Source organism: Piliocolobus tephrosceles, chromosome 5 (genome assembly GCF_002776525.5).
Source record: "Piliocolobus tephrosceles isolate RC106 chromosome 5, ASM277652v3, whole genome shotgun sequence".
In the NCBI taxonomy this organism is placed as follows: Eukaryota; Metazoa; Chordata; class Mammalia; order Primates; family Cercopithecidae; genus Piliocolobus; species Piliocolobus tephrosceles.
The window spans coordinates 19091688-19118383 of record NC_045438.1 but is presented as its reverse complement, the minus strand read 5'-3'; the positions used below and the strand labels follow the sequence as shown (position 1 = coordinate 19118383).

The window sequence follows — 26696 nt, the reverse complement described above, 5'->3', positions numbered from 1 at the left end:
CTATCTATCTATCTATCTATCTATCTATCTATCTATCTATCTATCTAATCTATCTGTTGAGATCTGTGTTTATAATTTTGTATCACGAAAATGAAACTGGTATGTAAACATAAAATGGGGCCACAACATCCTTTACTTTTTGACAAATTACTGAAGACACGACTCTGTTAAAGCCCTTAAAAGCCTTTTTCTCTACAGACTTTTTCTGCGTATGCTCCCTCCCGTTAAAAATGTCCACCCTAAAAAAATTTTAAGGACAAAAACATGAAGAAAACTCCTGATTAGATCATTTATGACAAATTAATGACTGAATTGGAATGCCTTTGGTAAGTAATATATAACACCTGGATTTCAAACCAAGCAAAAGTCTTCTCTATGTCTCAGGGACAGATTTCCTCATTAGGAAAACAAAATCCTCTCTCACAGAGGTAGAGTGTATTAAATGACACGGGAAAAACCATCCACTGCAGCATCTGGTACTCAGTAAGTGCTAGCTCCCTTCCTGTAGCACAGCCCACACACTTTTTTCAGATTTAAGTAAAACGACCATTTTATTAGAATTTGTAAGATCTAGAGCTTAGCTGGTGAAAGGCCCTTGTGGCAGAGACTAAACAGCATAATCCCCAAGTAAGACAGTGTGGCTCTATGTGGCCTACAACAGAAACCTGAAGTTCTTTTAGGGCAACTGTTTTACGCAATCGTACAAACTTTGTATTCCATTCTGTAATACGTATGTGTTGGTTTTAATACGAACATATTTCTTCTCCTAATTCCTTGAGTAAAACTGAGACTTCCTGGAGATGCACTGTGACTAAACTACGGCTTTGATATTCTGGGCAGGGCCCATTTTCATTCCAGAGGCATTCCAACTTGAATAGACAAAATACAGTCTGATTTCCCGCAGATAGATTTCTCTGAAGAAACACTTCTGAAATGAGGCTTCCTACTAATTCCTGCTTGAAATTTTTATAAGGCTTTTAATCCAACCCCTTCTATACCTGGGATGCTCAAGAGGGTGTGCTCAATTTCTACAGTTCCACGCAAAACAAACGAACAAAAATAGGAAAGCGGAATAGGCGGGAAGACCTAGCTTGGGTTTCCACGTAAGGAAAGCAGCAGAACCACTGAAATCTTTGAAAACATCTTTTCACTGGTATTACCCCAAGGGGGAGGAATTTCTCCTGTGAGTTCTCATGTTTTCTGAGTCAGCAGATGACCCATTAAAATGTGTTAACAAGACAAACCTGAGCTTAGCCACCGAGAGATTTGTCAACCAAGTAAATTTCAAGAAGACAATTCCTGCCACTACAGTGTTACAAAAAGAAGCATTTTTGTGTCCTAGAAAGAGAACTTAATATGAATTCAGAAAATTCTTGTTAAAACCTTCACTCTCACTTGATCCATGTGATACAAGCAGAGTATCCCTTATCCAAAATGCTTGGACCAGAAGTGTTTCAAATTTTGGATTTTTTTTAGTTTTGGACTATTTGCATATACATAATGAGATATCCGGGGAACAGGAACCAAGTCTAAATATGGATTGATTTCTGTTTCATATACACTTTGTATAAGGTAATTTTATACAATATTTGAAATAATTTTGGACATAAAACAAAGCTTTGACTGCAACCTGTCACTGAGGTCAGGTGTGGAATTTTCTACTTGTGGCATAATGTCGGTGCTCAGAGTTTTGGATTTTGGATTCTGGATTTTCAGATCAGGAATGTTCAACATGTACTGGCCAAGTCTTTCCCATAGTGGGTTTGGAGACCCTGGCTCTCACCTGCTCTGTGTGACACTGGGTCAATCTCTTCCATGCTGGCTTAGGCCCTTGTGCTCTGCCATAGAACAGGTTTGTCATGAGGAAGTGAGAGGAATATATGCAGTTATGTGGTAACCTGGAGCGACGAAGGCACGAGTCACACACCTTGTTATCAGGTGGAAGGACTAGCTACTTCCTGAGGCTGTAGCCAGGCAAAGCTGCAGCCACAGTCACCGCCACCTCCATGGTCCTAACTGACTGGCTACTCAAGCTAGAGACAGATTCCAATGACAGGACAGAGTACTCTGCCAGGAGAAAACAGACGTCCTGATAATTCCAGGTGTCCTGGATTTGCCCATGGTATATAAAGGAAAAGCACTAAAGACACAATGGACTTCATCATAATCTAGTGCTGAAGGAGATCCCTCTAGCAAGTCAGACTTTGGTATGAACGTGACTTACACACCATCTCAGTCATTAAAATAGGAGACAACCTAGCAACAGCTCTACTCTTGAGCTGCCAACAGTCAGGAAGGTCACACGCCTTCGAGAGCTTGGGACCTTGGCCTGGAATCCGATCTCACTCACTCGACTGCTTGGCACACTCTAGCACTCTTCTAGAAACTTGGACAAAGGTCACTGTTCCCATGGAGGTGGCGCTACCCAGAAGACACCAACATGCCTAATGATGAGTAACGTGTATAGTACGTCCACAGAGAAACACGCAGGACACGGTGAGGCCGGTGGGCCGCTGATACAAAGCAGCATGGGCAGGTGGGCCCCTCCAATATGAAGCAGTGGGGGCAGGTGGGCCCCTCATGGAAAGGTGGCATCTGAGAGACACCTGCATGTGCCAAGAGAGTCAGCCATGGAGACGGGCAGGGACCCTCCCGACGGCCCAGCGTGTGCAGGGTCAATAGAAGGCAGGCAGGCAGGCTGGAGGGCAGTGGGCAAGGGTGTGAAGAGGAGATGAGACCCAGACAAACTTGGACCGCCTGTCTAAGTGAAGGGAGAGACTTAGGAGGGCTGTGAGGATGTTCTCGTGGGACTGCTGTACGCTATGTCAAGGCTGTCCTGTGAAGGGACTGGGGGGCAGTACCAAGAGGTCCTGCCAGTCTCTTGCAGTGACCCAGGCAGGAATGGAGAGATGCTCTGGTCACGGGGGCACAGAGGTTGGTCAGGTTGTGAGGAGGTCAAGCCAGTAGTTTCTGAACAGAGAAAAAAGGGGGTCATGCATGACTGTGTGGTTTCCTGCCTGAGCAACTCGAAGCATCAGCTGAAATGGGGGAGGCTGAAAGGCAGGATGATGAGCAGTGCAAGGTGAGTGAAGGAGACAAGGATTTCACTTTGAGCATACTGCACTCCATAAGTCTTACTTGACTCCATGTGGAGATGTTACATGGGCAGGTGGATATCTGAGTCTTTAGTGTGCGAGAAGTTTGGACTAGAAACCAAATGGGGACATTGCTGGCATCAAAATGGTGCTACCGTCTCAGGTCAGAAGTGAGCACAGAGGATGGAGAAGGCAGGCCCTGGACCGACAGGGGTGATGGGTCACAGAGAGACCAGAGGGAAGGGCAGAAACCAGTGCAGGCAGCCTCCCAAATTCATGAAACTCAGCTGCTTCCAAACAGGAAAAGACCTGCCTCATTTATCTGACTACCCACCTGAAAATCCTGTGATGTGTCTTAAGAAAATATCTTAAGAACCATACTGGGTAGCATCGCTCCCTATATAGTCACATATTTGCCCTTATCCTTATTAAGGACGGGCTAATATCTTCACAGAAGAGGGTCTCCTAGGTAACCTGCCAATTCTTACATAGCAAGAATTCTATGGTTTTTTTTTTTTTTTTTTTGAGCCAGAGTCTCGCTCTGTCCCCCAGGCTGGAGTGCAGTGGTGCAATCTCTGGTCACTGCAACCTCCACCTCCTGGGTTCAAGCAAGTCTCACGCCTCAGCCTCCTGAGTAGCTGGGATTACAGATGCCTGCCACTGTGCCCAGCTAATTTTTGTATTTTGAGTAGAGACGAGGTTTCGCCGTGTTGACCTCAGGTGATTCACCTGCCTCGGCCTCCCAAAGTGCTGGGATTACAGGTATGAACCACTGTGCCCAGCCAAGAATTTTATAAATAATGAGGTGCTTTATTAATAATATTTACTGGGGAACTGGACTAAAAAATGCTCAGAAACATGTGGTTAAGATCAATATTAATACTCAAAATAATTATTTAAAGAAAGAAACTCTCTGAATTATTTCTATGGAACAAAAACCTTATTGCAAGCATTATTTTACTGTTCATGTGTCACAGAATTCTTCATAGTATAAGAAATTCTCTTCGGGCCTGTAGAGCTGGCTCAGGTCAGCACTTGCTCAATGCTGAGCAAGTATTTGCTGAATGAATATCTCACACTAAGGTGACTCTGATCAGTATCTTCCAGCTACACCTATGTACACCAAAACACACAAAGAAGTAGGGAGAAAAATGTATACTTTTAAAATCTTTGTTTCATGTAAGAAAAAAAAAAATGCAAAGCTCAGAAAATATGCCTTCCAATCACTAAGGAGGAGAGGTGTTTTTAAGAAAGGTTCCTCTCTAAGGCATTATTGCCACTGTGCTAAACTGAGGGGGGGGGGGAAGGAAAAGGGGACTATTATTTAGCGAAAAGGCCATTAAAGTCAAACCTTGATTCACGGGTTTTAAATGTACTGTCTGATATTGGCTTTTGTCTTTAGAAGTTGACTAGAATTTGTCTTCAAGTTTATATAAATATATCAGAGTCTAATTGTCTAGCAGGTGATAAAGACACCACACACAAGCATAATGGGCCCTAAATGATGTGCCAAACTTCCCCAACACGACAATAAACACTTTGAATTTACAACAGACCATGACCTCAAGTATTTCTCAGCAGACTGATAAATTGGCATGGCTGATAAACTGAATTAAAATCCACGTTATATTATTAAAGAAAACACAGAATACATACATGTTCACTGGAAATCTCTTACTCTACCAATAGACAGTTATATCTTAACTGGCAAATAATGTCAATACCCTTTCAACTGAGTTTATAACAATTGAAGGTTTAAAATCTATGTCTAATGTGAAAAAAAAGAAATAGATTACTCATTGCAAAATTTATTTCATTTGCTCATGTATTTATGACTACATAAGAATACACGGAATCAATTTATGACTGAAACTGAGAAAAGGTCAAAACCATAAACAAACAGTAACACTTAAAATTAACGGAGAAAAGCAAAGAATAACTAAATCTAGGAACATTCAAAGGCATGCTTCTAAAGTGTCAGGGACTCCATCTCCTGATGGAGGACACCCCTAAGGAGAACTGGATCTACTGAAAACATAAAACAGCCACCACTGAAAGAAAAGAAAATCAAGACAGGAAAAAAGCACCAAAGGGAAAGAAACAAGAACATACCAAATCTAGAACAGAGATTGCTGGCATAGCAGTCTGCTGCAGGTAACAGAGAAAGAAAAAAAAAAGAAAGATGAAGTGTGGAAAAAAAAGTTAGGTTTAGACCTGTAATCTGCCATCGGCATATTTTCTCACTATCATGCGTCATCTGTGTTTCGATAACTTGATGAGAAAGGTAAAGAACTACACACTAACTTCTGTATTCAGAAACAAAAAAATGCCCACATGGTATTAAATGAGTTTCATCATTAAGATACATAGAAAATAAAAAACAGCAAAATTTCCCTTAACTTTCTTATTTGGAGACTAAGATACTAATTGTAACAGAACTACTAAGCAAAAAACAAATATTTTTTACTAAATTTTCATGAGAAACTTTCCAAATATCACAATTCATACTAAAAGGCTTTGAAATATTCAGTGTTTTAACCCATTTGGAAAAGCTCTGAGAGACCTTTCAATGAAAGTTGAGTCCTCACAGAAAAGGACACTTCCAGAAATACTACAAGGCTAACTGTTCATTACTGTTAGGATACAGTTATAACAATAAGAAATGCTAACACTGTTGACTCATTTTGCCATACACAACAGTTGTATATTCAGAGTTGAAAATGCAGTGAAGGAAAAGACATCCTTTCATCTTTTGGGGTGTGGGCGACACAAGGCCGTGCACGTCCTTAGGTTACTAATGAATCCATCTGAGTGCACCACGAGCGACACTGGCCAGAGCAGAAGAGCATGCGCCTGGCACCAGCAGGCCCAGCACCTTCCAGAGAGCTTCGATGGGGAGGGGCATTCACTCCAAGAATCCTGAACAGGGAATGCATAGTACTTTTAAAGTACTGTATTTTTTAAGCTACTTTTAAAGTAAAATAGCTACTAATTTAGGGGTTGGTTTTTCAAATAAAACCACGCTTACAGTAAACACAGCTACTCATCAGGAAGTTTACTACTGATGACTTGAAAAATACTAATAAAAATAGTAGTAAAACAATGTAATAATTCACTTTGGCCTCATTTAAGAAACTTAAGTGTCTAAGGGATTCAAGCTGAATTTTGGGCAAAGTTTTATATATATACACATTTTGGCTGAGATATGTATACATTAAGAAGTATGCGTGAGGGAGACTTTTCAGGAAAAATTCACAGAGCAAATCGAAAAAGAATCACACTACTGGGCTCTAGGGATCTAAGGACTCACAAATTATTATCTAAGGTTAAATTTCATTGTGAGGTAGAAAGATTAAAATGTCTGACCTAATAGCCCCTGGTAGAGCTTTACCATAAACTGCATAAAACACAGTTGAAATTAGAAACAGAATCCAGAAGATAAAAAGAACATGGTTCTGGATATCTTTTCTCAGAATATTGCGCACACACTGTTTAAAAAAGAAAAAAGTCACTAAAACTCATGAACACAAAATGGTCAATAGCATTCTCTATAAATTAATATTAATAAATGCCCAAATTAATAGCAGTAAATGCCTCTTAGCAGTTCTCTTTATAGAGTAACAAGGTATTGCTTTTATCTAAAATTTTTGCATAACAATTTAATGTATTAAACGAATTTAAATTTTACTTTTGTGAATTTATTTAAAACAAAAATCATTTTCATACTATAGAGAAGTAAGAATAAAATCAGTTCTCAATAGCTTTATGCTACAATTGGAATATAATTGTTTACTACCTTAACAAATGCTTGCTTCATGAACAGTACAACTACTGTAAAGATTCTATTTTTGGTAATGACTGTAAATGTAATGATCTGAACAGTTTCATTTGTTAACCACCACAAAATGCTGACAAGACCAGGGGCCAGTCAGTGATTGGCCCTATGTTTCTGTAAATAAAGTTTTATTGGCACAGAGACACACCCATGTGTTTACTTGTGTCTGTGGCTGCTTTCCTGCTACAACAGCAGAGTTAGGGGTTGCCAGAGTCCACATGGCCTGCAAAGCCTAAAGTATCAATCTGGCCCTGGAAGAAAAATTTTGCCTACCCCGATCAAGATTATTACTGGTCATTAACAAATACTTGTTTTCTCAACTGGGAGTGTTAAGGAAAAGGATAATTATGAGTTTGCTAATGAAAACAATCAAGTTCCATTTGAATTGTATTTAATACTTGTCAAAGCACGTCCCAAAAAATTTAGCCTTACAGCCCTGACTCATTTCTCTACAACATCAGCCAAGAGTAACATATAGAATAAAATAGTATAAGCCTAGGGGCCCTTTTAATCCTTATCATGATGGGGGGGGGGAGGTCTAGCTATCCCCATGGGAAACACGTAGAAGGTGAAATAGGGACCACAGATGGGTACAGCCAAAGCACTCTCCCCTTTACCCTCGCTCTTCGTTCAGCCTCCAGGCGCTGCATGATGAGCATGGTATCCACATCGTCGTCCTCCTCCTCCTCGTCATCTTCGTCCTTCTGCTTCGACTCCTGTAGTCTCTTCTGGAACTGCCACTCCAGCATGAGCTTGCGCAGCCGGTCGCTCTCCTCGGCGCTGCGGTCTGGTTTGCTCTGGAGCTCCTGGATCTCCTTGCTCAGCATGTCCACGATGTGCATCTGCTGCTGCTTCTCCAGCTTCTCCTTGGCATCCCGCTTCCACGGGTCAGGGGACAGACTGTCCCCCGAGGAAAGCTCCTCTTTGCTGACTGTGATGTACTGCAAGTCCCTGCGCTCGATCGTGCGGGGCTGCTGCTGAGGCTGTAGCTCCCGAATGACTGTTTCCTGGGGCCGCTGGAGTGTGGAAGGTTTTTCTGGCTTCATCTGCTGTGTGGTCAGGGGAGAAAACGGAGCAGGGTTTAGGGACTGAGTGCGCATCTGGCCCAACTTCCTCTCCTGCTCTCTCCGCTTCCTCTCCCGCTCCTCCTCCAGGCGGGCCTTCTCTTTCTCATACCAACGCTGATGTTCTTCTCTCTTCTTCCGTTCGGCAGCAGCCACCTGCGCAGACGGCAGTCCTATCTGGTTGGTGGAAGGCGGTGGTGGGAGAGGCAAATCCATGGACATTCCATCGAAATCACCGGCATAGTGGACGGGAGGTGGCGGGGGTGGCGGAGGCAGGTCTGTTCGGATTGGCTGGGAGACGGCCACAGGGGTGGCCGGTATTGCTGCTGGTGTTTTCCAACGGCCAGGGCCACTTTTGGTCAGTGTGGAAGCAGGGGTGACTGACTTAGAGGAATGGTTCAGGTGCTCTTGGCTAGATGTACTGGAGTCCAATGAGGAGCTCTGATTTATCCACATATCACTATCAGACTTTCTGTCCATAGCTGCCTCTATTCGATGCCGCTCAAGTTGGTAAGCTTTATCTTCTCGAAGTTCTTCTTGGGAACGTGTAACACGCTGGAAAAAGAAAAAGAACTATTATATTTTAGCCATTTACTAGAAATTACCAAATATCCACAGACATTTTATCTTTAGACAGAAGAAAAACTGTTAAATGAGTGTACAGAAAGAGACTGAGACTGCCCTACAAGGCTCATTGGCTAACGTGGAATAACAGTGAATTTATCTGTGTAAAGAGAAAAGCAGCCAAGCGTGGTGGCTCAGGCCTACAATCCCAGCACTTTGGGAGGCTGAGGTGGGCGGATTGCTTGGGCCCAGGAGTTTGAGACCAGCCTGGGTAACACAGTCTCTGTCTCGATTAAAATCAAAAAGGAAAAGCTGTACTTTCTCTCTGCATTGAGGCCCTTTGGTGCCAGTGCCCATCCTCATTCTCCTCACCCTTCTGCAGTGCCCTGCACCATCTCCAGTGCAGGGACCAGACATGTGACTTGGACTTCAAAGCAATGAGTGTGTTTATTCATAATATGTAAAAATCAACAACAAGTATTTCTCTAATTACTATTACGAGTAATTATTAAATCTTAACCATTTAACTATCCGTGACTTTCTGCATTTTACAAGCTAAGGAATGGCTTTCTGGGCTCTGTGGCAGAGCTGTGCATAGTAATGCAAAGACATGTCCTACGCATCTGAGATACATCCACTCCAATACCAGAAAGGTCTAAAATGTATTGGTATAAATTTGTTGAATACAAAGGTAGGGGTGTGTGTATGTGTGTGAGAGAGAGAGAGAGAAATGAGACACATACACACACAGAGAAAAAGAAGTGAGTACACTTTTTGCAAAGGGCTAGTCTAAAATCTGAGAAATGGCACATCTGAAAGGAGTCTACTCAGATAAACATGATCACTATGAGGTCTGAATCAAACATCTTTTTTCTGCCCTGTTAATGAATACAAATTAAAGATGTAAATCGGGGAAACAAATTATTTCCTTTTTCTTAAAAAGCAAACCAACAAAAAAGATGAAGTATCACTTCAAAAAGCAGTAGTCTCACAGAAGAATGGAACATTTACTCCCAACATTTTGCTAGAGCTTTACTTAGTACATAAAGAGTCTCATTACTGGGGTACCAAATCTACGGACTACATAAAAACAGAGACTGTGCACCTACCGCCACTCCCTGCTGCTGGAAGGGCTGATCTGAGTCACTTCTCTGCTCCCTTAAGACTTTGCAATGGCCCCGGCTGCTGGCTCATACTCTCCACCTCCCCACTTAAACCCCATCATAACTTTCCATTCCACACTCTGGCCTGCCGCACAGTTCCTCAGTTCTCTCCTCTAGGTATTGTTTATCCATGTTGTGAGGTAGAAACAAGTAGCAGCTGTATACTATAAATGTGAAGACGTAATGCCAGTCCCACAGAACAGGAAATACTGTGCATAAAAATGGGATTCAATGTATGCACTACAAATTGGATTGTCTTGACATACAGAAAGCAGATTCTACTAAGTCCTAACAAAAAATACTAGAAGAACTAGGGCACAAAATTACTCAATTTTTAAAGAGAAATTTGGAGAAAGACACCTCCTCCCAGAGAACTCCAGCTTTTGGTGACAGAGTGTGTCCAAAACTCCCAAGACCGGGCCGTTGCAGGTGATCAGGCCCACCTAGGAGAACAGCAGGATGGACCAGCACACCAGACAAAAGGCCAAGATGAAATCTCCTGACGGCCAACATCTGTGGCCTGAGAAGCATTTTCTTTCCTCAGAAAACAGGCTCCTCCTCATCTGTATCACAGCGTCTATCTCAGTGCAATCCTCTCTCCTCTGCCTACTGTTCTCATTCTTCAAGGCTCAGCTCAAATCCCATCTCAACTCTGAATTTAGTCTTTTCCAACCACTCTAAGAAGGCTGATCTTCAGAACTCCCAGAGCATTTGCGATCCAGAGCATGTATTTGTTACAAAGATCTAGACTGCACCTCTTTTTAAGCATACCTTTAATTTTTTCTCCCAATCTTTCACCATACAGTTATCTTTCTAAAAAGAAAACCACATTTGATAACGTTTCTAGCTTAACTACTCAGATTGGCATCTCCCATCTACTAATGTGGACAAAAATCCAAATTCCTTAGCTGTCATGTCAAGCCCTTCTGTCTGGCCCCGCCTATCTTCACTGCCTTAGATCTTGCCACCTCCTTCACCTCCACTCAGGGTTCCTGCTGAACTACTACACATCTCTGTGCCTTTCCCTCCTCCTGGAAGCCCCTTCCGTGCACATGGCTGTGTCCAGATTCTCGTTTGAGACTGAGAAGCTCCATCCCCTGCTGGGGCCTCTTCTCTCATAGCACTGACCATGCTGGGTTTGATGTGTCTGTCTCATTTCCCTGCCACATCATGAGCTCCCACAGGCAGGGCAGGGACAGCTCCTGATAGAATGCAAAATATACCACGTGTGTTCTAATTTCTCACTTCTAGAATCAGTGAACTTTGTCTTAAAAATTATAAGGCCTTATATTCCTAACATTTTGTTAATCAAACATCAGAGAACAAATAATCCTTGTTCTTATTAAGTATTCTATCCTATCTCCTTTTTTCCTCAAACTACAAAACCATTAAGGAAAAAACAAAAGGCAACAATGCTGTTCTATAGAAAATATTGTGTCTCAGAACTCAGTGTTTACTCCTTGAGAGGTGAGAAAAGTGTGTGGAATCTTTGATTTCTAACCTGAATTGCAATACTGGAGTGATTACTATCTGTGTGCATATGTGGCTTTTCCTCATAATTTGGCCACTGGTTCTGAGGAGGAGCCATCCGATCTTGGGATTTGGAAGCTGGGAAGGTAAAATACTCTCTGGTGTACGTCTGAGTGGGGATGGGGTAGGCTTCAGGTCTAGGCGGAGGCGTCTGCTCCTGTAAAATGTGAAGAACAAAGAAAAGTGAGCTTTTTACAACCATACAGACTAATTTGATTTTCAATGATCTGTTTTAAAATTTTAAAAATAGTATATATGTTAAATACTGCATTAAAAAGTGTTTGATCCATACTGAGAATAAATAACATTTCATTTTGCCCAGACTTATTAATTTAAAACTGATTTACCTGACTAGTATATTAAAAATCAAAAGAGAAAACACTGCAAATTTAGAAATTATAATCAATGCTAATTCAGAGTAAAAATTGTACTAGATAACTGAGATGTCCCAAGGGAACCCTAAGTGTGGAAGTGCAGTAGAAGCCTTTTGCTTATCAATCAATCAGACCTCAGTGCAGAGGTTTCCAGTAGAGACAGATGTTATCTTCGCTGTTGTTCCAGAGGCATATGCACTTTTCCCTCCAGGACTAGGAGGCTGATCTGTTCAAGTTAGGGGGAGAAAAAAGTTTAATATTAAATAAACAACCTATATATAACATAAAATTTCCTTAAAGACCTCATTCATCTTCATTCTGCCAGTGAGTTATCTAGCATAGAGACGAAAAAAAAAATCAAGGCAGATGAGAAATCAGGTCTTGTCATATCCACGTCCATCTTTCAAATCATCACAGCCCAGAGCTACAAAAAAACCTTTGTAGCTCTGTGTATCAGGCCAGGGACTGGTAAACATTTTTGGTAACAGGCCAGAAAGTAAATACTTTAGGCTTTGTGAGCCTTTGTTTCCTGCTGATTATCTTTCTATTATTTCTCCTTCTCTTTGTTAACAACCCTTTAAAAATGTAAAAAATATTTTAGTTTCTCTTGGTAATTTACCAACCCCAAATAAAGATGTTATTAATGTATTTGCTTATGGGATCAACTGAATCTAAAGTCTCTCAATCTTAGTTTTTGTTAGAGAAATGTTACTTAATGATATCCCTTATGAAAACCATATCATAGTTAGCCAATGTTTGCAGATAATAATTTTAATAATTAACAAACCACAAAGTGCCTCCTCTCACTTCAGACTGTGACCATGAGTGTACTTAGGAAGCAAAAAAGTGTCACTCTTACTTGCTACGTTGGGGCTGGAACGGTGATCAGCTCTATTTTTCATCAGTCTGTCATCACCGGGCAATTTCTTTGGTTCACTATATTCTGCCCAAGGCAGCTGAGGACTCTCAGGAGACCCATTTTGAGCGGAATTATTATAGAGTTCAAAGCCTTCACTCTTTGGTCGGGGTTTACCTGAGCCACGACGATCTGAAACTAGAATCAAAGCATATTCAGTATCTCTTAAGATTTTATTTTCAACACCCTGATTATCATTAAAATTCCGTAAGAATTGTTCTTAGTATAAGAAATGAGGTGATTTTCCCTATAAAGGTCAATTCTTCCTACAGAATCATAAAATAGCTTTTAAGTAAATATACTGAGAATAAAGAAAATATTTTTACTTAATTGGTAATGATGGGAAGATGAACACTTTCAAAGCTTATTTTCTCGTTAACTGAAACTTCACTGTTTTAAGCAACAAATGTAACCATTTTTAAAGTATCTTTTTAAAAAAAAAACTAAATAAAGACAAATATGCTTCCCTGACTTCGCAGAAAAATATCTGAACTTTTAATCGCCCAGTGTCACCGTTCTGAGCAGCCATCATGTGACATGAGCAGCTGTCACGTGACATGAGCCTTCTGCTCCTGATGGCCGCTTCTGTCAGTTCTCCTCCTTTTTGCTTGCTCACCCTGGTTTATCATCTACTGTTCACAGCTTCCCTTCCCTCTGTGTGGTTTCCAACTCACATTCTAGTTTGCTTCTTTTAAATGACCACCAACTAAGAAATTAGACAACCAAGATGTTAAGCTCTATATTCCATAAAAAGTAAAAAACACACTGAGCAAGGCAGACACCACCACACTAGGTTTTGCTGAGATGCCCCTTGGGTGGTGTGTTTGCTTCAATGAGCAGCAGGTCAGGTTCTCTGATGCCTTGGCTGTGGCTGTGATGTGTTACTATTAGGTACCAACTTGAGGTTCTGGGTTGTGAGGTTTCTAGAATCCTCCTTACGGAGGAGAAAGCCATAAAGGCCATATTTAGAAGTCTGTGTATACATTTAACAAGGTGTGCTATGAATCAAAATGGTTTTCTCCTATTGTCTCTGAACTAATTAAAAGCCCTAAATTTGTATTGATTTTATCCTGAGATTCTTTTTGACGTAGCTATAAAACCACAGTTCCAAAAAATAAATTATTTAAATAAAAGATTTTTAAGCGAATTACAATCATGCACCAAATAAGCCCATTTTGGTCAATGATGAACCACATCCATGACAGTGGTCTCCTAAGATTATAATGGAGCTGAAAAATCCCTATCTTCTAATGATCTTAGCCAGTGTAAAGTTGTAGTGCAATGATTCCTTGTGTTTATGGTCACGCCAGACTGTACTGATAGCTGTATACGAGTATAGCTCATACAATTATACATGGTATATAATACTTGAAAATGTAATATGCAACTGGGTTGCTGGTTTATATATTTTACTATACTATACTTTTTATTGTTATTTTAGAGTGTCCTCCCTTTACTTATAAAAAGAGTTAATGGTCAAGTAGCCCCAGGCAGGTCCGTCAGGAAGCCTTCCAGAAAATGGCATCGTCACCACAGGAGGTGATGGCTCCATGGCATGTCACTGCCCTGAAGACCTTCCCGTGGAACCAGATGTGGAGGTGGAAGACAGTGACACTGATGATCCTGACCTTGTGCAGGCTGAAGCCAATGTGTGTGCTTATGCACGAGATTTTAACCAAAAAGATGAAAAGATAAATTTTTTAAAAAAATTTAAAATCACTTACAAAGTACAGAAAGAAAATACTTTGTACAGCTGTATAACATGCTTATGTTTTAAGCTAAGTGTTATCACAAAAAAGTCAAGTATTTTTAAAATTTAAAATTTTATATAGTAAAAAAAGTTAGAGCAAGAGAAGGTTAATGTATTATTAAAGAAATACCTATGTATTTTTGTAAATTTAGTGTAGCTTAAGTGTACAGTGTTTATAAAGTCTACAGTAGTTATGGCCATGTCCTGGGCCTTCACATTCACTCACCACTCACTCGCAGACGCACCCAGAGCAACTTCCATCCTACAAACCCCACTCAGGAGAAGTGGCCTTTGACGGGTCTAGCATTGTTACTCTTTTACACCTTTTTTATTAACTGTAGTTTTTCTACGTTGAGCTATGTTCTCACTGAATTACAATGGCCTGCAGTATTCAGTACGGTGACATGCTGTGCAGGTCTACAGCCTAGGAGCAACAGGCTACACCATCTAGGTTTGTGTAGTACACTGTGATGTGTGCACAATGATGAGATAAACTAAGGATTAATTTTTCAGAATGGATCCCTCTTGCCAGGTGATGCATGACTGTATACAGAATGAGATCATCATGCCTTAACTCAGCAAATGCAGGACTAAGGTAACTACTCATATACAAATAAATGCCTATTTCTTCAGTGAAGAACTGAAACACTTTAAATCCTGAGTCTGCCTATCAAAACTGAAAATCCGTTCATTCATTCTCCAGTTTTTTTCCCAGTTCATCTTTAACATGTCACATTCATTCTCTATTGAGCACCTACCATGTGCTGGGCCTACGCAAGCTCACCAGCAGTCAACCAGCCCTGTGGGGGCTCCTGGTGACAGGGAGGGGAACTGGTGACTCACAGTGTGGGTTCCGAGGTCAGAAGGCTCACATGGGAATCCTGGGCACTGTGCTGAAACGCTCGCATTCTCAATTTCTTTATTTTTAAAACTGGGGCAATAGTAACACCACTACCTCCTCCATGGGGTTTTGTGACTATTCAAAGAGTCCATGACTGTAGAACACTGTTTTACAGTTGGCCACTGTCTCCCTACTGGTCCTTACTTCTCTGCATCATGGGGGATGGCTGATTGAGAAGGGTGGCCAGACCGTGGTAGATGGCACCCTGCTTTGCTACTTCCAGTGTCACCACAGAGCTTGTTCTTGTCATGAGTTCTGCTGCCCTAGGAGAAGAAGATTACACATGTAAGAAAAATGAAAATGCAGTGTGGGCTCTGTCATGAATAGCTGTGATCACAGCAACTGAAAATCATGTTCCACAGCCTCATCTATTATTTTGAGTAATGGTTCTGACTTTCTTTCATTTTTTAATTTTTTTTTATTTTTTATGGTTCTGACTTTCAGACAGCTTACTCACTACCCATTTTCTCCTTTTAAAACTGACTGAAGGCCGGGCGCGGTGGCTCAAGCCTGTAATCCCAGCACTTTGGGAGGCCGAGACGGGCGGATCACGAGGTCAGGAGATTGAGACCATCCTGGCTAACACAGTGAAACCCCATCTCTACTAAAAAATACAAAAAAAACTAGCCGGGCAAGGTGGCGGGCGCCTGCAGTCCCAGCTACTCGGGAGGCTGAGGCAGGAGAATGGCGTGAACCCGGGAGGCGGAGCTTGCAGTGAGCTGAGATCCGGCCACTGCACTCCAGCCCGGGCGACAGAGTGAGACTCCGTCTCAAAAAAAAAAAAAAAAAAAAAACTGACTGAAAATAGGCAAACACATCTCCTGTTATCATATTAAGAATAGTAAGATAATATTCAGAAATTTGAAGAAGAGTATGTTTCTTTCAAGTTTCAAAGAAACTGTACTAGATTAAAATATATATTTATAATTTGATAAGTGAAATGTCATGTACACTAAAAAAGGTAAAGAGTAGTAGGAGCATGTTTTAGCATAGTGTTCATCTTCCAATTTCAACATTTAATGCAAAAATCACCTAAAAATGCTAATACTAAGCTTCAAGCAAATAAACCAATGATACCTTTCCTGAGAGAGTCCAACCAGACTTCGTCCATCCACGCTGAGGAGTTGATCACCTGCAGCTAGACGTCCATCCTAGGCAAATCCACAGGTGTGTGCATGGATTAAGGGTGGAGAGCAGAGAGAAGGAGGAAGAAAAGGTAATAATGAGTAGATAGCCTGTTTCTTCTTCCAACAAACACTGTGTAGTGTTACATAACTAAAAGTATCAGCAGAATCTCTCACATCATTTGCTCAACATATGACACACTGAAAATTTACTTCTTTCAAAATGATACTGACCACATCTGCAGCACCTCCTTTCACAACCGACTTCACATAGATTCCTAGTTTATCTTGACCAGCACCCTGTTGCAAAAACAAGGCAAAAACACTGCACTGAAAATATACTGTAAGAAATGCACTATGCAGGTAAGTAAAACAAAAATAAAACCACCCAACATGTATAAGGTAACTGCAACAAAGTCCTGGTTCTCATTTTTACATGAAAATCAGAATTATGAAAAATCAGTTATTCATGCATCAGCTAATGATGAGACTAAAATAGAGACTTGGAATCCTGAAGTTAATTTAAGAACAGTTCTGAACAGCCACAAGTGTAAGTGAATTAAGAACTACTTGCATGATATATACTATTAATCATTTTAATACAAAAAGCAACTTGGTACAGTATTTTTACATTTCACCATTTACCTATATCCTACCTTATACCCTTGTTCTTTTCATACGTATAGTTTAGGATTTTAAACGATAAAAAAACTTCTGTGGCTAACAGTAAGAGGAACTTAGTAAGAGAAAATCATACAGAAAATAATCAGTATTATAACTCATGTACTGTAACTGTAAATAAATGTCAAAGCAACAAGACCCAATTCACATAGAATTGATATATTATGAAAGAATAAAATTCTGTTAGATAGACTTAAGTATTATATACAATTACTTTCAGAATCACCAATATTCTACTTGGATATCATGACTATACTAAACCTAACCCTATAACAATCAAAATTTTGGGTAATTTATTGCAACTATCAAAGAAAGCAGTCCTATGCATGAAATCTTACTTAGATATTATAGACAATATTATACAACTGAGCATAATTCCTTAGGTCACAACAATTGAAGGCAAATACAAATCCATTTCAATCACTGCGAGGCACTGTATGGTAAGAGTAAAAATACACAAATGATTTAATTAAAACAGATTTTCTGTAACATCCTGGAACTATGTAATTTTCACTTGGAAACCACTTACATTTGTCTCCTTTAGTTAACAAGTTAAGTTTACAGAAGACAGCCTGACTGGCCAGCACTGTTGATCCTGACTCCCTTTATCCCCTTAGGGAAAAACAAAACAAAACAAAAAACAAAAACAAAACAAAACGCCTGTAGCAGGTCAAATTTTGTAAGCATAAAACCATCCATACATATCTCATTTTAAAAACAGTATAATATTTCTTAATTTAACAAAGCAACTCCATTTTGGAAAGCAGTATACTTCAAATTTCATGTGGTTACATTATCTGGGAACTAAGTTTATAAAAGTTCTACAGAAAGCAAAATCAAATATTCTCCTTTGCAGCTTTTGATCTGTATTTTCCATCTGTTCACCTCGATATCCCTCTGTGTCTATTCCCACCTCTCTCCTGTGGATGGTTTCCACTTTCACCTCAATGCAAGTCTCCAGCCCAGTCCCAGATGCCTCACGGCCCACTTGCTACCTCCCTCTAGAAATCATTCAGCACAGTCCACAAACCACAACAGTCAAATATAACCTGTGGTCCTTGAACGGATCCTTTTGCCATAAAAGACATGATTGGGATAGCTGGCAAAGACTGAGCTTTTTATAAATTTACAATTTCAAAAATAAAAGATAAAATATACAGTAGGCACTCAATAAAGGGCAACTTTCTGAATTTTAGCATATCACTTAGCAAAATAATGATAAATATGCTTTTTGCCTCACTACATCTGTGACAATGCTGGGTTTCCTTGAATCTAGGGACCTAAGACACACTACGGAAAAATACTTCTAAGACATGGCACCCCCTGACCGCCCCCATTTGTGAAATCAGGTAATCCCTCATAATCTAATTAACCAAATTTTTTTACACATTTAATAATTTTATGTGATTCATAAATAACCTTAATTCTATAGCTCGGCTGTTTAAATGACAATTTCATTCACTGAACAGATATCCACCGAGTACCTGTATGGTCCTAAGCTCCATGTACACATCAATGAACAAAACAGACAAACACCCTTGCCATTTGGGAGCTTCTTCTATTCCTCAGCAGAGTTTATCTGTGGTCATTCACTAACAATTCTAGTTGGAGCGCTGGAAGTCCTCCTTTTTCTTTTCCTGAAAATGATGCATGCCTATTCCCTTCCAGCTGGTACCCTAGGTCAGGTTTTTAAAAAGTTCTACAAGCACTACTTATTTTTTTCCTCTGCTTTCTACCTGACTACAGAAAAGCAATGATTACTCAACATCGGAATGTCAACTGTCAGTGAGAATGGGCACCTCACATTTTCACATGGCATTATCTTCTGGTTAATGTAATACTGACCTTGTAAAGAGTAAAAATCATCCCTTTACTAAGATAACCAATTACTATCATCTCTGACAAGAAAAATGTTTAGCAATACTACTAGTAATACAGCATTTTTAGTAACACTATTATAAACAAGGAAATATCAAATATATATTTTAAAACAATAAATCAATCCTCCTTCCTCCATTTCTGATATGCTTTACATGATCACAATACAGACCAAAAAAATGGCAATTACTTAGACAAACTGTAATAACAAAACTCTGTTTTTAAAATCATAAAATAGAATAATATCAGAAAATGAGAACAGGACTGTTTCATTTCTTCCTAAAACCCAAGACCCTGCACATACAGTTGGAGCTGCCTGCCAGTCAGCTCTTCTGCCACTCCCAATTTTCATTTTTGGAAGATGTCTTTGTTCCAATTTCACAATAAACTTCAGTTTCGTGGCACCTGTTACTCCATGTTTCAACCCCTTCATTCAGAGCAGTAATCACATACCTGAGGGCAACCATTAGGCTCTTTTCCATCCTAGCCACCCTCCACAAGCAGACAGCCAACGTGCAAGCTGAACATGTGGACTCCATATGAACAGCACATGGCATTTAAAGAACCTGAAATCCTCTACCATTTTAAGGTAGGTAATTTAGGATACTATATGCAATGTGAAATTTAATGCCTAAATTTAAATCCTGAAGCAAAACTGATCATGTACTACTGATATCTGACTGCACTACCTATATTTAAATAGGTTGAAGTTTACATTATAAATTTCAGACAAATTCTGGCAAAATGAGGAAGCTCTCCTCATGACTGATCTTCTGGTCTCCCTACATCCAATCATGTTTCCTGAAGCACAGCTCAGCTCACACTATCCTGACCAGACTCTTGTAACTGCCAGCTACTATAAAAATTCACAGTAGCTTCCTGCATGAGGTATTCACGGGTCCATGAACCACTCTTGTCATTCTCCACCCAAATCACCCTCACCTCCTACCATTCTATCTGACTCATGTTCATGATGACTTGGTTGATGTTCTCTCTACACCAACTGTCTTTCTGATGCAAGGTATATGCCCAAATGCTCTCCATCATTCACCTCTGAGACTCACCTGCCAGCCCACTCACCTTCCCAGTGTCAGGGAAGATATCATCTCTTCTTCACTTATGTTCTCATCACATTGGACTTTCTTTGTTCTCTTTGAGCAGTGAGTCATTGTGTCCTGCATTACAGCTACCTCTGCAAATGGCTCCTTCCTCCAACTCCATTAGAAGCTTCTTGAATATAAGGAGCTCTATCCCTTCCAGAAGAGCTTCTCAATTAGATTGACTTATAGTTTACTAACATTGATCAATAAGAAATTTGGTCAATTTCCTATTTTAAAAACCTAAGATGAGGAGGTCTGTAATCTTACAGAATGAATAGTAAGTTAAGAAGCAACTGATATGCCCATTATATATGGGTTAGCAACAAAACTTTGTAAAATTACTAGTTTAGAAAGATAGATACAAAGGCACTTCAGGCTGTGGCACCCAATGTGCCCTTTTAGGAAAGGAACTCAAATCCATGACTGTCAGGAAAGACACCAATAAGATACATTCTATTTTCTTATATATTCAGAATGTATCTGAGTTCTAAGTAATAACCACTTCTTTTAATTCCAAGTAAACTGAATTTATAAATATATCTGTTTGTCACAAAAAGAGGTTTTCATTTAAGGAAATAAGCATTCATGATAGGGCCGGGCATAGTGGCAGTCATCCCAACACTTTGGGAGGCTGTGGAGGACTGCTTGAAGCCAGGAGTTCACGACCAGCCTGGGCAACATGGTGAGATCCTGTCTCTATAAAAAAATTTTAAAAAGCATTCATGATTATTAGAGACCTCAATTCAAAACACCCATAAAAATCTACAAGGCCTATTCAAGGTTGGTCATAAAAATGGAATCTGATTAAAAGTCAAGACAATGCATAATGAAACATATTTTGAAAACACTCTTAGACACAGGAAGACAGAACGACGTGCAAGTAAAGAATATGGATCTGGATAACGTAAGAGGTATCCACATTTTGGTTGGCATTTGGGCCTCCACTTTGCGGACTGCTCTGCGTCACGAACGTTTCCGCGGACACATTCCCCATCCACTGACTCTGCACCTTCTGCACACACTCCTTTCCTGCAGACCCACTGGCCCTGTCCACATGCCCTTCCCTCCTATCACCTCTGGTTATTTGGATCCTACTTCTACTTCAGGTGCAGCTCACAGTCATAAACTGGTCATAAAAATTCTAACTACAACTGCTGTATGGAGACATTACAGTTCTACTGGTAATTATCTCAGCAAAACAAAATTAGAGATGACTACCCAGAGATGAAAGAACTCTAGGAAATGTCTATTTGTATCACATCAATATGGGCAATTACCTTCAACCCAAACCACCACAATCTCTGTCCAACTACAAGGTGTCCACTTGTCCAAGGTTTCTCAATCTGGCCATGGCAGTGCAGGCCTGGAATGTGCATCCTGACTGGGGGAAGAACAGAGTAAAGAAGCTCTGCTGCATCCCTGCCTCAGCTGCTGGTCAGATGCCTCAGCAAACTGTCATCTGTCGAGCCATAACAATCCCTTAACATTATGGAGCTCTCACTACCTACCCCACTTTATTTGAATAAATGAGAACTGTACTGCCTATGCACTATTTATGTAGTCTATTAAGGCTGAACTCAAAATTTATTAAAATAATGTCTATTTATTTATTTATTTATTTTTATTATACTTTAAGTTCTAGGGTACATGTGCACAACGTGCAGGTTTGTTACATATGTACACATGTGCCATGTTGGTGTGCTGCACCCATTAACTTGTCATTTACATTAGGTGTATCTCCTAATGCTATCCCTCCCCCCTCCCCACAATAGGCCCCAGTGTGTGATGTTCCCCTTCCTGTGTCCAAGTGATCTCATTGTTCAATTCCCACCTATGAGTGAGAACATGCAGTGTTTGGTTTTCTGTTCTTGCGATAGTTTGCTGAGAATGATGGTTTCCAGCTGCATCCATGTCCCTACAAAGGACACGAACTCATCCTTTTTTATGGCCGCATAGTATTCCATGGTGTATATGTGCCACATTTTCTTAATCCAGTCTGTCACTGATGGACATTTGGGTTGATTCCAAGTCTTTGCTATTGTGAATAGTGCTGCTATAAACATACATGTGCATGTGTCTTTACAGCCGCATGATTTATAATCCTTTGGGCATATACCCAGTAATGGGATGGCTGGGTCAAATGGTATTTCTAGTTCTAGATCCTTGAGGAATTGCCACACTGTTTTCCACAATGGTGCACACACAATTAAAATTCATTTTATGGTAATTCTATTTCTTTTCCAACTAAGAAAGAACAGCCAGGCCTAGAAGCTCTATGTTCTTTGCTGCTGTGTATCAGCATATAGAACATTCAAGTGTAAGCTATGTAATTACCAACCAAAAACAATCACAGAAATGTAGAAACAGTTCCAAGAATACTAGTGAAATGGTATTAAACACTTGTGCTGTTCAGTATGGCAGTCGGCAGGCCACAGGTGGTGACAGAGCACTGAAAATGTGGCTCATGCAAACTGAAATATGGAAGTGCAGAGACTGAGTATGGAAAAAAGAATGTGAACTATCTCATTGATGATTTTTATACTGACTACATGTTGACATAACATTTCTGATGTATTAGATAATATAAAATATGGTATTAAAATTAACTTCACTTTTTAAAAAAACACAGCTAGTAGAAAACTGAAAATTCCCCATGTGACTCATACATTTCTATCGGACAGCGTTGCACTAATAATGTAGATGTTCACTGTATGTTTGGTATGAGTAATGACAGGTACTAGCAACACATTTACAATTACGCAGATAATATGGCAAAAACAAGATTTTACCATACTACAATATATATGCTAACATTACACACCCTGGTTAGAAAAGCAAAAGAGCCATTAAAATTGAGAACACAGTATTATAGATAAATCCAGAAATGCCAAAGAATAAATGGCATTTTAGTCCATTTATTCTTTGCAAAACTAAAAGAATAATCATAATTATTCAGGATTACTCATTCCTCATTTAACAAATCAGTTCCTTTAAAGAAAAGTTGGGGCAGAGGTCTTCTGAAAAGCAGTTATAGATTCAAAAGGCATCAGAAATTACAAATTTCATTCAGTACAATTTTGGAATTTAATTAACCAAACTTAAATACCAGAGGTAAATTTTTAAACGTACTTTCCCCCGTCTGGAGGCCCCTGAGAGAACATTTGCAGTACAGCATCCAAACTGCCATGTTCAGCATTTGTGCCCTTCAACATAATTTCAGCATATTAGAGAACACCCAATGTGGAGCACACACTGGCAGCAGATTTAGATCTTGTATCCTTTTTAAAAAAAGGAAAAAAGGAAACACAAAGATCACTGCCTGTTTGATCTTAACATTTTAATCTTAAAATGCCTCTTGAAACTGCCTTTCTTTCCATTAAAAAGGAAAGAGGGTTTGAGAGGGGGATGGGACTAATGAGGGAGAGGAGAGACAAGGAGGACAAAAAAAGGACGAACCGAAGCTGTATCTGAAATTTACCTGTAGGATGAGGTACAAGACAGAATGGCAGTAAATGAACAAAAAGTTATCAAAAATTATAGTAAAAGACAGAAATAACTCAGTTGCTATACATTCAACTTTCCCTAGAACTGAGAAAGAGCACGCACCTACAAGTTGCTTTGTGCGTCCGATGAGAAATGGCCACAGGGAAAAAGACTGCTCCCCAAATGTCTTCTCTAATTCTTTTACTGCACCTTTTCAGAAGAGGTTTTATAGAAGTGTAGGTCGTCTCCCCACACGCACAGGGAGGCTCGGTCAGGCGGAGCCTAGGCTTCAAACATTCCAGTAGCAAACCCTGAGTGCGTGTGGGAGTACAACGTGATAAACAGCATAAAGACATCATTAAAACATAATCCAAAAAAAAAAAAAAAAAAAAAGAGCAGGAGGAAGAAAGATATGCTGGCCAAATCATCAATCCAACCCTATTGTTCTCAGGTAAGAAAACCTAGCCTGGGTTCTCTGGCTGGTGATTTTAGAACAATAAGTGGCTGGAATGACCTCAGAGCCCAGAAATATTTCAGTCATCAGGCATGCTTCAGTTGACACCCTGCCCACTTGCTGCTTTCCTCGGGGTTTTTCAATTGCTTTATTTCTAGTTGGATAAGTAAATCCAGGCTTGGGTTTTAAAAACATTCTAAAGATCTCTCTTATTGGGTAGGAATTACCTTAATTTTGAAATAATCAGTTCTAAAATTCACTTTGTATATGAATTCTACATTCAGCAACCTGGAAAGTCCATGGTAAGTTACCCCCAGCAGGTTTGGCACTGTGAGCAAGGTAACTAAGCTTGATATCTATGAGCAAGGCTGTAGTTCCAGCTCTGGTTTTCGGTTATGCTTTTTGTATAAAATACAAACCCAATACACCACATCCATCTCTTCCCTCTCCATAAAATGAAGGGAATGAAGGTGGCCCCACAGATGGGATGCAGGAGGCCCATAAACCCAGAAAGACCACACATATGCAGGCTGTGTGAATTTCACCAGGGCGGAGAAACTCTTCTTAGCCTCGCAAAGTGGTGTGTGACTCATCAGATTTTCAGGCACGAGAGACCAGTGGAGGCGACCCTGACACTCCTGACAAAGCTCCCCAGAGCCCTGGCCTGCGCAGGGGATGGGTCTAGATCACTTTAGATTCCACTGGAGAGATGGGGCAACCCCGGGGCAGTCTGAACCTCTGGGTTACCCCACAGCCAATATCCTACATCCAGGTAAACTCTACAAATTATCATCATTTTCTATGATGGCTCTCTAGAGGATTAACATTTTATGTTCCTATTATGTTATTTTAATATTGTACTTGAATTCAGTACTTCAGTCAACCCAAGAAATCAGCACTTAGGCCAAAATTATAAACTAGGTAAAAATAATATTCTTTTATATCATTTACTATTTTGCTTTTGGCACAAAATATATTGTTTCCAAATTCATAAGAAGCCATGAGGGGCACTGTGTCACTTCATACAACTTAGTGGAAAGATGTTTCTGGCATTTCCATGGAAGAAACTGGAAGAAACTGTAAGCACAATAGGAACTCTGGGACTGACTTTAAAAAGGAACCCGGAATTTCCTGACTTCACTTGTTCGACTAGGTGTTTACCACGTGGTCATAATTAGACCACTGAAGAACACAAGATAAGGTCTCAGTCTTCAAAGGACTAAATTACAGTTTACGTGATAAACTGACTCTAAACAGTGAGAAGGCATGTTAATAAACAGTCCTTACCCTCTCATTTTTAGGGCATAGGAATCTTGTTTTAAGCTAAGATTTTAAGATTTTAAAACTTTAAATCAGTACACTGTCTAAAAGCATAAACTCGAACATACTTTAACGCATTAATTAACCATTGATTTTTAAATAAAATAGCAAAATATCCTAAGCACTTTTAAAAGTGTCATTTTTATGTTCACTTTTAGAAAAAATGGGTTTTAGAGAAAGGCTGTAGTTAAAACCACCTAATGGGGCCTTTTAAAAATAGGTTACATCATGGATATTCTTGTCCATGTCTTCAGCAAGTTACACAGTGGCAGTTATCATATTTAAAGTAACCTTCACCATATTATACCCAGCAGGATGAAATATGGCTGTTTTCTTAAATAAGAAGCATATAGAAGCTTACGTTTTTATGAAGTTTAAGAATTTGCAGCACAAAAACAGCAAAAAAAAATCTGAGTTGTGTAATTACAAGCTACATTAAATAGTTGTTGCTTCATGAGCAAGTTAATTATTGACAGGTTTAAACAAGTTATACTGAAAGAAAAAGCATTCTTTCAAGACCACAGTGTGCACAAGAACACCGACAACTGCCCCCTGAAGAAACTCACCACCGACTGTATTCTTCCAACAACAGAGAACCACATTTTCATTTCCGGGACCACAACAACTTCGTGAACTGAAAATCAACCGTCTATTCTCTCAGTTTTCAACAGCAACCGAGACAGCTGGTTTTTCAAGACCGGGATCGCCACATTCTGCGCTGGATGCTATGACCCTGTATGGCATTTATCAACACGACCTAGAACCAACGCAATATTCAGACTCTTACGTAACCAGTCCACGCTGACTGCTATTTACTTTGTACTTTTAAACTTTAAAAAGAGTTAGAAAAATAAAAATGAGGGAATTGTTTGTAATTTTAAAATCCACATTAAACAGGAAGCATCATGTTGTCCCGCAGATGAGCAAGAAGTAGGCTGCTGATCGTCCCCAAAAGCAATGTTTTAAAAAGTAAACTGCATACCCACAGTGCTTCCAAATCATCTGGATTTCATAAAACTTAACCACCATGTGGAAGGCGAGTCAGCGAACTTAACATCAAAACATGGTTCAGGGTTACAGCAGCTAAGCCATAGACCAATTTAGAAAAGGAAAAAAGAACAGGCCAAATACAAAAACCACACAGCTTCTAGAAAACAACAAAAGCACACAAATGACTATGGGTAAAATTTAACCACACAAGTCTATAGGCTCCTCTGCAGAAAAAAACCATATACCACACACTCATGAGACTAACAAGAATACAAACAGCAGGTGATTATCCAGTACCAGGCTCAACATGCCTGACACAGCTTCTCTCTCTGAAGAGCTGAGGTAACCATAACCATTACTGCTATGTTAAAGGCAACGAAACTAAGACTTTGAGAGGCAGTGCCATGTGCTCTGTGCTCCAAGGCTGCCAGTGGCAGGAGCAGAATGTGCACAGCAGCAGCGTGACTGCAGAGC

General features: G+C 39.9%; 1 protein-coding gene across 6 annotated transcripts in view; it reads right to left on the bottom strand.

Annotated features, from left to right (window-relative positions):
• Nucleotides 1–26696, bottom strand: part of AFDN (afadin, adherens junction formation factor) — a 147890-nt gene that overhangs the window by 12264 nt on the left and 108930 nt on the right. For all 6 annotated transcript variants that reach the window (XM_031935538.1, XM_023223615.2, XM_023223616.2 and 3 more), the window contains 7 exons: nt 16551–16616; nt 16270–16343; nt 15337–15455; nt 12485–12679; nt 11760–11851; nt 11223–11408; nt 7548–8549 (listed from right to left, as the gene is read on the bottom strand). In XM_031935538.1, coding sequence (XP_031791398.1) covers nt 7548–8549; nt 11223–11408; nt 11760–11851; nt 12485–12679; nt 15337–15455; nt 16270–16343; nt 16551–16616 — 1734 coding nt within the window. The remainder of the gene's footprint in view (nt 1–7547; nt 8550–11222; nt 11409–11759; nt 11852–12484; nt 12680–15336; nt 15456–16269; nt 16344–16550; nt 16617–26696) is intronic.